General features: G+C 44.3%; 1 protein-coding gene across 1 annotated transcript in view; it reads left to right on the top strand.

Annotated features, from left to right (window-relative positions):
• The first annotated feature begins 6,439 nt into the window (after nt 1-6,439).
• Nucleotides 6,440-12,293, top strand: part of ATP6V0D2 (ATPase H+ transporting V0 subunit d2) — a 54,504-nt gene continuing 48,650 nt past the window's right edge. The window contains exon 1 of the mRNA XM_052652010.1: nt 6,440-6,569. Coding sequence (XP_052507970.1) covers nt 6,440-6,569 — 130 coding nt within the window. The remainder of the gene's footprint in view (nt 6,570-12,293) is intronic.

The raw sequence follows: 12,293 nt of genomic DNA, 5'->3' as shown, positions 1-12,293 counted from the left end.
TTATCCGAGCACAGGCTCTCGAGTGTGCAGGCTCGGTAGCTGCTGCAGGCAGGCTTCTCTCATTGGAACACACAGGCTTAGCTCTCCTGCACACGTGCGGCTGAGTTCTCCAACCAGGGATCGAACCCACGTCCACCCCACTGGAAGGCAGATTCTTGACCCACCAGCAAAGTCCTCTGTCCTATCTTTCTTGAATGAAATGTAAGCTAAGGTAACCAACAGTTGATGCTGAAAAGTCTCTTTCTATATAAGTTCTCCAGCTAATAAATGAAGAAGGAATGATAGTCTAAAATATAATCATTTTGTGACAATGAAACAGTGGATCTAAGTAGTAATCATAAATGGCCGGTGAAATTAAATTAAAAAAAAGAAGACAGTTACATGCATCCTGATAGAAGTAGGCAATACCACCATGAAGTGTTCTTACAAAAACTTTAATATGGAAGTGATCAAGCCGCCAGATTTAACTACCAGTTTATAGGAATAACAGGAGATAGAGCAAGTTCAATGACACATCAGGATGTAATCAACAAATTCCAAACTGTGGAAAACTCTCTAGAGTCTGTGACCAGGTTTTTTAAACAAAATTCAAAGCTAATGGAGAGAAGGTGTACCTACAAGGAAATCAAGATACATAAAATCCAATTGTAATGTCTCCTCATTAAAGCAAACCAAGTGTAAAAAATCATTACCTTGAGAAAATCTGGACATTGACTGGATATTTAATACTAAAGAATAACTACATTAATCCTTCCAATGAATATTCAGGACTGATTTCCTTTAGGATGGACTGGTTGGATCTCCTTGCAGTCCAAAGGACTCTCAAGAGTCTTCTCCAACACCACAGTTCAAAAACATCAATTCATTGGCACTCAGCCTTCTTTATGGTCCAACTCTCACATGCATACATGACTACTGGAAAAATCATGGCTTTGATTATACAAAATTTTGTCAGCTGAGAGTTGTATCTGCTTCTTAGTATGCTGTCTAGGTTGGTCATAGTTTTCTTTCAAGAGCAAGCATTTTTTAATTTCATGGCTGCAGTCACCTTCCACAGTGACTGTGGAGCCCAAGAAAATAAAGTTTGTCACTGTTTCCATTGTTGCCCTGTCTATTTGCCATGAAGTGATGGGACTAGATGCCACAAGCTTAGCTTTTTGAATGAGTTTTAAGCCAGCTTTTTCACTCTCCTCTTTCACCTTCATTTAGAGGCTCTTTAGTTCCTCTTCACTTTCTGCAGTTAGAGTGGTATCATCTGTGTATCTGAGGTTATTGATATTTCTCCCAGCAATCTTGATTTCAGCTTGTGCTTCATCCAGCCTTGCATTTCTCATGATGTACTCTGTATAGAAATTAAATAAGCAGGGTGACAATATATGGTCTTGATGTACTTCTTTCCCAATTTGGAACCAGTCCACGGTTCCATGTCTAGTTCTAACTGTTGCTTCTTGACCTGCATACAAGTTTCTCAAGAGACAGGTAAGGTGGTCTGGTATTCCCATCTCTTTTAAGAATTGTCAACAGTTTGTTGTGATCCGCACAGTTCAGAGGCTTTAGCATAGTCAATGAAACAGAAGTAGATGTTTCTCTGGAATTCCCTTGCTTTTTATGATCCAACTGATTTTGGCCATTTGATCTCTGATTCCGCTGCCTTTTCTACATCCAAATTGTACATCTGGAATTTCTTGGTTCACATACTATTGAAGTCTAGCTTAAAGGATTTTGAGCATTACCTTGCTAGCATGTGAAATGAGTGCTGTTATGCAATAGTTTAAACATTCTATGGAAGTACCTTTCTTTGGGGCTGGAATGAAAACTGACCTTTTCCAGTCCTGTGGCCACTGCTGAGTGTTCCAAATTTTCTGACATATTGAGTGCAGCACTTTAACAGCACCATCTTCTAGGATTTGAAATAGCTCAACTGAAATTCCATCACCTCCACTAGCTTTTTTTGTAGTAATTCTTCCTAAGCCCCACTTGACTTCACCCTCCAGGATGTTAAGTTCTAGGTGAGTAACCACACCATTGTGGTTATCCAGGTCATTAAGATATAATATAGTATATAAATCAGTGGACTTCCTTGGTGGCTTAGATGGTAAAGAATCTGACTGCAATGCAGGAGACCCAGGTTTGATCCCTTGTTTGGGAAGATCCCAAGGAGAAGCAAACGTTAACCCACTCCAGTCTTCTTGTCTGAAAAATTCCATGGACAGAGGAGCCTGATGGGCTACATACAGTTCATGGTATCACAAAAAGTTGGACACAACTGAGTGACTAACACACACACTCACATAACAATAGTATATTATTACTAAATGATTTTTGTCTTTTAGAGATACTGACATATTTACGGACAAGACATAGGATATCTTGGGTTTCCTTGACAGTCAAGTCAGGGAAGGGAGGAGATGGGTGATGCTATAGAGCAGACCCAGCAACTGTGATCCAGAGGCCAAATCTGGCTCCCCACATGTTTTTGGTGAAGTTTTACTGGGAAACAGTCAAGTTCATTTGTTTATCTGATCTAGGACTGCTTGCTGCAAAGGCAGAGGTGAATAGTTGCAACAGAGACTGTTTGTTTTAAGTGCTGATAGCTTTAAGAACGGAGAAGGCAATGGCAACCCACTCCAGTGTCCTTGCCTGGAGAATCCTAGGGACGGGGGAGCCTGGTGGGCTGCCGTCTAAGGGGTCGCACAGAGTCAGACACGACGGAAGCGACTTAGCAGCAGCAGCAACAGCAGCAGCTTTAAGAAAGGCCTTTGACTTGGCCTTTGACTTTGTCATTGAGGATGGCACCCTGGGCCCACCCCAGGATGAACCCTACACAGCACGGCCTTTGAAGACACTCTGAGGGACTGTCTGAGGGCGGGTGTGGCTGTCCACAGCCACCGCAGAGTTTAGCCCTGGCTTGCTTTAGTCAACTGAATGGCAACATCCAGGCCCGTGGGAAGGAGTCTAGATCTTTGCTTCCTCCCTGTCCTCTCGAGAGCCTGCTACATCTAAAAAAAAGACAACCATTTTCTGCTTAGGAGAATAGGCATTGTATCTCTCTAAAAAATGGCTCCATTCTTTATAGAATAAGTTGACCTTCTAATGGCTGCAAAACTAATGACTCTTGGGAGCTCTTAAAATTATCAGAAAGTTGTAAGAAGTCCTATATATTCTATATAGATAGGCATACATACACATATACGCAGATGTATAGCATGCTAGAAAACCACAAAATACCTTCATTCTTCAAATACAATTGCCAAATATAAGGTTTCCTGGAGACACCTGGAGCTAAAGATTCTGTTAAGCATAATTTTATCCAGTGGACAGCTATCGAGTATCTGCTTTCCTCAAAGCATGCTGCTAGGTGCTTGAGAGACAGAAAGATGAGTAAGATACTGATCCTGGCTTTCAGGAATGCAGGCTAGTTGAGGAACTGAAATCGCAGTGTTTCACAGTAACGAGAGGAAGAGGAGACGCCGTTGCAGTTGCCTCTTAGCACATATACCCACACTTGCTAAGTATATTTAGGATTGTATCTCATTTAATATTTGCAACAAGCCGAGGTGTTGGTATCCTCATTTTACACATGAAAACACTGGCACTTAGAGAAAAGAAGTCAGTGAAGCTCATGCTCTATCGCACACTGAAGCCCACTCTCCTAAACATCGCTGGTAGTTTAAACACTGAAGTGAACCTTTTTATTATGTATGTTTCCACCAGAAGGAGCCATGTAAGAAGAAGCTCTTGATTACTGTCACTGTTCTGGGTTTCCTCTCATATTCCGTGAGTTTGATCTCATTTTTCACAAGCATCTTTAGCAAGAATAAGACATGTTTGCTCATTCAAGAAAAAGGGAAATACTTTGCTTACCTCATCTGCCAATTTCATAAAAGTAGCGAAAGTAGATGTATATAAATTTTAAAGAAACATTGGAACTCATCTGCTTATGAATATAAAATATGAGAAACAAGTTTTCGCACACACCCAAAATCCATTCTTTTTTGAGCGTGTTGACATTAAGGGCTAGTTCACAGCAAAACTATGAAGATTTTGTGTTGCGCTGTAAATGCTTAAAAACTGGCTCTCCCTCCAAAATAGGTACATTTGTTTATCATAAATTTTATGATATAATGGATATGTATCCCCCAAATTACAAATAGCAATAAAATAATATTTTTTCATGTAAATTCCATTTACCCTATTGATTTTCACAGTATGCTTTCATTGATTTTTGTTCAGCTCTAGTTTCTGTTGCCAACATTTGGTTGCAACTGAGAAACAAGTGTAGTTCCAATGGTGGTTGGCTGGTATTTTTATTTACATTAATGAGTAGGACAAAAATGAAACAATGAAGACATATGTAACATGACTGGCTTCTTTGTTGAAAAAAAAGAAGTAGTCAATGGTTTTTGAATACTGAAAAACTATTTCTTCACATTTTTTGCAATTCACAATGTAACTGTTGCCGGAAGGGGGACCCCTCTCAGAGCCCAAGAGTGGGCTCTTGTGTAACACTGGGGAATACACTGTCCTAGGAGACGCACGTACTGACAAAGCAAAAGGCTTTGATTGGGAAGAGGCTGGAGGGCATCAGGGTAAGGGAACCCGAGAGCTGCCCTGCTCCATGGCGCACAGTCTTAGAAATACTGAAAAAGACAGAAATACTGGAGAATTTCTGACACTTTAACTTCAGTTAAGAATTTGACATAATGTACATGACAGTGAAATACAGCCCGTGTAAAAGCATCTTCAGGATGCTTGGCACAATGTTTGAGCTAGGTATAAGGGAGAACCAGCGTTCCTTTGGGGAGCAGGAAACAACAGTTACATCCCGGCTTAATTTTGCTGTGCATTCTGAGCTGCCTCCCAACTTCTGAGAGTCGGTCCCTTATTTGTGATTTGGTAATAATACTATGGCTTCTGTGCATTCGATCCCTGGGGTCACAAAGAGTCCAGGAGGACTTAGCCACTAAACCAGCACCCCCACACCGACACTGGCTCCCAGGTGGCGCAGTGGTAAGGAACCCACCTGCCAACGCGGGAGGCACGAGAGACTAGGTTGGAGGCCTGGGGGGGTAAGGTCCCCTGGAGAGGTGGTGGTGGTGGAGCTGCTAAGTCGGGTCCGATTCTTGTGAGCCCATGGACTGTACCCCACCAGGCTCCTCTGTCCATGGGCTTCTCCAGGCAAGAATCCTGGAGTGGGTAGCCATTCCCTTCTCCAGGGGATCTTCCCCACCCAGGGATTGAACCCGGGTCTCCTGCATTGCAGGCGGATTCTTTACTGACTGAGGTGCCAGGGAAGCCCCAGGAGTAGGGCTACGTCGCCTGGAGTGGGAAATGGCAACCCAGCCCAGCATTCTTGTCTGGAAAATGCCCTGGACGGAGGAGCCTGGAGGGGCTGCAGTAAAGAGCAGGACAGGCCTGACCTCAGGAATAGAATATGTCCAGACACTTTAAATCCTGAGATTTAAAAGGGAAAAAGAGAATGAAGAGGACCTCCTAAAGACTCAGAGTTTGCAAAGACAGCGGCTTATCATTACAGAATCACAGCCAGCGCTGCGTGCCTGCTCCTGGGCTGCCTCCCGGTCTCTGCCCCAGGACCAGGGCGAGAGGGAAGCAGCAGGAGCCTTGGAGCAGGGTAAGCCGTTACTGCGGCTTCCCTGGGGCCGGCTCAGACGGTAAAGAATCAGCCCGCAGTGCGGGAGACCTGGGTTCGAAACCTGGGTCGGGAAGGTCCCCTGGAGGAGGGCATGGCAACCCACTCCAGTATTCTCGCCTGGAGAATCCCATGGACAGAGGAGCCCGGTGGGCTACAGTCCATGGGGTCGCAAAGAGTCGCAGACGACTTGAGCGGCTAAGCCCAAGGCATTACTAGAGTTTTGTTTTACAAACACCGTGCTTCCAAATGAGCTTCTCGGGGTTCTCCACACCGCCTGCTCACATTCGATCTACTCACATAAGGTGTGTGGTGTGTGTGTGTGTGTGTTAAACCCCTCTCTTCCTAGTAGCCCTCAATACGTTTAAGAGGAATGTAATTTACAATTGAAAGCACAGAAGCTCGGAAGGGGGAGGACTGTTTGCACAACATCCAGGTGTAGCAAGGTTGCAATAGCAGAGAAGGGCGGGGACCGGGCGTCTGACCCTCCGTCCCTCCCACGACCCCCCTCCCTCGGCAGGGCTTTGCTCCCGGGTCCCCCCTCGGGTTATCTGGCTGATCCACTGTGGATGGAAAAACAGGGCTGGGCCGGCTGTGTGGAAAGCCTTTGAAAGCGGAGGAAACCGGTCACCACAGCGTGACTATCAGCTGAGAGATCGCCGCCTGGCCACTCGGGAGAACCGCGCGCCCCTGCAGACCCGCGCGCCCCTCCAGACCGGAGCGCCCCTCCAGGCCCCCGCGCCCGTGCAGACCCGGGCGCCCCTGCAGCCACCGGCGGTCTTTCCCGCGATGCTCGAGAGCGCAGAGCTGAACTTCAACGCCGACCATGGCTACCTGGAGGGCCTGGTGCGCGGCTGCAAGGCCGGCCTCCTGACCCGGCGGGACTACGTCAACCTGGTCCAGTGTGAGAACCTAGAAGGTAAGCGCCGCTCTTCGAAAAGAGAAAAAGGGGGCTGACGCGCCGGCTGGAAGGAAGCGCGGGCCAGGGGCTGTGTCCCCCTTGCCTAGTCCAGGGCGGTGTCTTTAGCCCAAGATCCAGACATCAGGGGTCCTGAATTTTGACTAGGGGGAAAAAATTGCATCTCTATTTTCGATAGTCTTCCTTTCATTATGAATATAGGCAACAAATCACAACTGGTTAGCACTTTGAACGGAAATCCAGTGTTTTCATATCCTCTTACTGTTCTTGCAGATGCCTTGAAATACCGTTTATGCTTTCACTGTTTCAAAGTATGCCAGATATTGGACTCATCCTTGATATTTACTGTCTTAATAAAGAAGCACGTTGTCACACATTTTACAATTTCTTAGTAACGATATTTTGATATATTTTGTTTCCTTTGTAATTCTATATATTTTTATTCTACATGTTTATAAATATTTGGAGAAGGGTGTTTGGAGAAGGGTGTCACTAAATTGTCCAGGGATCTACAGCCTTAATTCCCCCTCCTCCCCCACCTCTCAAACTTTGGTATAGGGAATTTTATTCTATCTGCTTTCTCGGTGTCTATTAATATGAGGGCATGTGTATTTGAGATTTGTCTTCATTGGAGCTTAAGGAAAACAATCAAGAGACAGGCATGTGGTGAGGCCACCCTGGATTCAAAAGCCCTGAGTTTGACTGGAGAAGGAAAATGGCAACCCACTCCAGTATTCCTGCCTGGAGAGTCCCAGGGATGGAGGAGCCTGGTAGGCTACAGTCCATGGGGTCACAAAGAGTCAGACACGACTGAGCGACTTCACTTCACTTCACTTCACTTGACCTCTACAGAGGGTCGGACCTGAAGGTCAAAACCTCCGAGCCTGATTCCTTCTTTGTAAAACTGGGTGGTAATGCTGCCTGCTCTGCTGAGTGGTTTGGAGAAATAAATAAGGCAATACACAAGAGAATGTGTGAAGAGCTCTGAAGCACTCTTGTTCTTTAGTCGCTAAGATGTGTCCGACTCTTTGCGACCCCATGGACTGCAGCACGCCAGGCTTCCCTGTTCTTCACCACTTCCCAGAGTTTGCTCGAACTCATGTCCATTCAGTCAGTGATGCCATCCAACCACCTGTCATCCCCTTCTCCTCCTGCCTTCAATCTTTCCCAGCATCAGGGTCTTTTTCTTCCAATTAATCAGCTCTTCGCATCAGGTGGCCAAAGTATTGGAGCTTCAGCTTCAGCATCAGTCCTTCCAGTGAATGTTCAAGGCTGATTTTCTTTAGGACTCTACAAAGCCAATTATCTTTTTTTTTTTTAACCATTTTACTGAGATATGATTGACATACAAAAGCTGTACATATTTAATGTATACAACTTGATGAGCTTAGGGATGAGTATACACCTGGGAAATCACCACAGTGTGCCATGAACCCATCTGACCCCTCTAAAGGTTTTCTCCTGCCCTCTGTTGTCTGTGCGTGTGCATGTGTGTGTGAGGACTACAGCTCCAGGCTCTACAGCAGATCTCTAGGACCCATTTGTCTTGTGTAACCAGCACTGCATACCCTTTGACCAGTGCCTCCTGGCTTCCCCTTCCTCTCTGGAAATTAAACTACAATGTTTTCAAAGCCTTACCAAAGATTTCACATCTATAATATAGTATTTTTATTATTAAAGGGGCTTCCCTGGTGGCTCAGACAGTAAAGCGTCTGCCTGCAATGTGGGAAACCTGGGTTCAATCCCTGGGTCAGGAAGATCCCCTGGAGAAGTAAATGGGAACCCACTCCAGTGCTCTTGCCTGGAAAATTCCATGGATGGAGGAGCCTGATGGGCAATAGTCCATGGATGGGGTCGCAAAGAATCGGACACGACTGAGCGACTTCACTTTCACTTTATTATTAAATACGGCTACATTTATAACTTTGAAACATGCTTATAAAAGCATTATAATGTCAATAATAGGGTGCTTTAAAATGTTCAGATCATTCTAGAAAAAACAAGAAAGTAATAAACTGCCAGGAAGAGTATTAGAAAGCGAAAACAAGACAGAAACACAAGGTGACTTTGTAGGCTTCCCAGGCAGGGCTGAGGGTAAAGCCAAACAGAATTAAGGCAGAACTGCCTAAGTTAAGGGAACTCCTCTCTTTTCATTAGCGATGGAAATGGCTAGACAAATCTTGTAGATGATAACTAATTCTGTTGGCTACAAATAGTTGCAATTTAATTCCAAATCCTAGGTCATTTCAGCATATTTAATTTGGAGTTTGGTGCCTGGAGAATACATATAGAAAATAAGCATAAATTGAGGTAGAAGAAATAATGAGCACAAGGCAGAATGAATGCTTCCGAGAGAAGCCATTTGAATGAATTCAGTAGTTCTCAGCAGGCTTTTAAATGAGTTGAGGAATGCAAATTTAAACCCAAACCATACATAAATGTCTTCGTGATACAAAGCAAGGTTTAAGCCTGCTCACTAAAGAATTCAGAGAGAAACCACCCTCAGCTTCAATTTGGGGGAGAAGGAAAGGTTTCAGACTCTTGAAGGCCTGAAGAGTGAATTTCTTAGAAAAATACACACAGGTGCACACATACAGAATTTTCCATGTAATATCAAGGAGTCACGGAGCAGCTGAAGTCATCCCAAGCCCCGAATAAGAAACCTTCCTACGTACACCGTTCGTTACTTTCATGATATCTCATGGTTTCTACCTTTCTTTTCTCCCAGTAATGTTTCTTTGTCATCCATTCATTTCACAACTGTGTTTGAATCTGTTCCCAATCTTTTTGGAGACTCTTGTGAATATCAAATATGCCCTCAAACTGCAGGTTATAATGACTGCTGAGAAAATCAATCTAAATAAAGGTTTCATGTCTTCAGTTGAGGACTCTGAGGCTTGGCGTGGCTATGACCAATCTAACCAGCTCACCAAGGGTGAGGTATGCAGACATCTCCATCTATTATACTTTTTCCACTAAAAGTCTGCCTCCTGAGCATGAATGGAAGATCATGAATAGGTTGATGTTGCTCTCAGCTCCATTTTGATATAGAAAATAATAAGGTCTGCCTTGCCTGTTTATCTTATAGGATGTTGGGAAATAAGGCACTTGTGAAAATCAGCTCAGCTATTGCATCTGTGAATTCACTGAGAGAAACCCAGCCACCCGCAGCTGGCTTAAAACACACGGGGAGCAATCATGGATATTCCTTGGGACAGAAGTTATGGACTTTAGGATTTCTGTTTACTTTTGCACGTAATATACACTATACACGTGACGGGTAAAGAAGGGCAGGGAAAGCACTGTCGGGATAGTACTGTGTGTCGAAGCAGGCACTTACGGTAAAGGAAAGCTAATTTGGCCAAGATTAAATTTGCCTTTAGTCTTTTAAATTTCTCTAGTCTTTAAAAGAAAAGTATCCTGGCACCAACGAATTGTTTTAGAACCACTTACCAGGAACACAGGAGGTTTCAGGTCATTTTGGAAGAAAGAAATATGAAGACTGTCCACAAAAGCTTTGAAAAATCCTGGCATTTATGACTGCGCAAGTGAGTGTGGTCAGAAATACTCACTTGCTCCAAGATCTGACCCTGACTAACAGCCGCCTGAACCAGTCACTAGGACCCTCTATTTCAGGCCCTCCATGGCTCACTCCTTCCCAGGAATAGGGAGGAAGCCAGTTCACATAGCCAGTTCACTGGTACTGCACACAGAAAATTCCTAACAAGTGACTTCTAAAAAAAGTTATTTACAATTAACTTGAACCAAAATAATAATGTGAAAGGGCCATAAAATTGTCTTTAGAAGAATTAACACTGCTAATTTTTAATTAATTTTTTTTTAGAGCAGCTATAGGTTCACAGAAAAATTTAGGAGAAAGTACAGAGAATTTTTATATAACCCCTGCTCCCACACATGCATAGCCTCCCCGTTATCAGTGTCCTCCACTAGAGAGGTGCATTTTTTTATAATCCATGAACCTACGCTCGATACGTCATAATCACGCAGAGTCCAGAGTTTACATTGCAACCACTCATACATTCTATGTTGTTCATTCACTCAGTCGTGTCCGACTCTTTGAGACCCCTTGGACTGCAGCACACCAGGCTTCCCTGTCCTTCACCATCTCCCAGAACTTACTCAAACTCATGTCCATTGAGTCGGTGAGGCCATCCAACCATCTTGCCCTCTGTCGTCCCCTTCTCCTCCCGCCTTCAATCTTTCCAAGCACCAGGGTCTTTTCTAATGAGTCAGCGCTGCCAATCAGGTGGCCAAAATATTAGAGCTTCAGCATCAGGCCTTCCAATGAGTATTCAGGACTGATCTTCTTTAGGATTGACTGGTTTGATCTCCTTATAGTCCCAGGGACTCTCAAGAGTCTTCTCCAACACCACAGTTCAGAAGCATCAGTTCTTCAGTGTTCAGCCTTCTTTATGGTCCAGTTCTCACATCCATACATGACTATCGGTAAAACCATAGCTTTGATTATATGGACCTTTGTTGACAAAGTCATGTCTCTGCTTTTTATATACTGCATAGCTTTGCTCCCAAGGAGCAAGTGTCTTCTAAGTTCAGGGTTGCAGTCACCATCTGCAGTGATTTTGGCGCCCAAGAAATTAAAGTCTGTCACTGTTTCCATTGTTTCACCATCTATTTGCCATGAAGTGATGGGACAGATGCCATGATCTTAGTTTTTTGACTATTGAGTATTAAGCCAGATTTTTCACTCTCCTCTTTCATATTCTATGGGAATGGACAAATGTACAACATGTGTCCACGACTGTTACATTATGCAGAGTATTTTCACGGCCCTGAAATTATTCTGTGCTCTAACTACTCTCCGTATCCGTGACCCCCTGCAGGAACCACTGGTCATTGTGCTGTTTCCCTAGTCTGGCCTTTTCCAGAATGTCACACAGTTGGGATCATTAAGTATGTAACCTTTCCAGACTGGTTTCTTTCACTTAGTAACATACATTTGAGGCTCCTTCATGTCTTTTCATGGCAACAATGCTATTTTCATTAGATTTTTAAGTTACAAACCAGACCGTTTGTAAGTATTCTTTCCTCTTCAAAAAAAAAAGACAAAGTGGTAAGATGAACACTTCAGAGCTCAAAAATTGAGTAAGAAATAGCCTTCCCTGGTGGCTCAGAGGTAAAGAATCCACCTGCAATGCTGGAGACGCAGGTTGGATCCCTGGGTGGTGAAGGTCCCCTGGAGAAGGAAGTGGCCACCCACTGCAGTATTCCTGCCTGGAGAATTCCATGGACAGAGGAGCCGGGGTGGGGCGGGAGGGGTTGGGGGTGGCGGGGTGGGCTGCAGTCCATGGGACTGCAACTCAGCAACAAGCAGCAGCAAGCTTTCTCTAAAGTCCGTGGTGAATGTGACCCCTGGCTCTCGGGTATGGTGAGAGGTCTGGACCCAGCCCTTCCCTTGTTGTCTCTGCCGTCATTTTTGGGAAGCGAATGAGAGGAGCTGATTACAGCTTACAAACAATCATTAATGCTTCCTTTTCAAGGGACATAACCTCCATTCCTTTCCAACCGTGGCTTCATGTGGGAATTAATGCGTGTACTCAGCACTTTCTAGTTAGAGCCAGGGAAGGAAAGATGAAAAAGATAATACCCAGCCCTAAAAGGGCTCCCACTCTAAAGAATAAAAACATTGAAAGAGTAAGAACCCCCTAATGAGAGCGGTTGGGCCTCAAAATTCTAAATGCATGT

Source organism: Budorcas taxicolor, chromosome 14 (assembly GCF_023091745.1).
Source record: "Budorcas taxicolor isolate Tak-1 chromosome 14, Takin1.1, whole genome shotgun sequence".
Classification (NCBI taxonomy): Eukaryota; Metazoa; Chordata; class Mammalia; order Artiodactyla; family Bovidae; genus Budorcas; species Budorcas taxicolor.
This window is presented reverse-complemented; position numbering and strand designations above follow the sequence as displayed.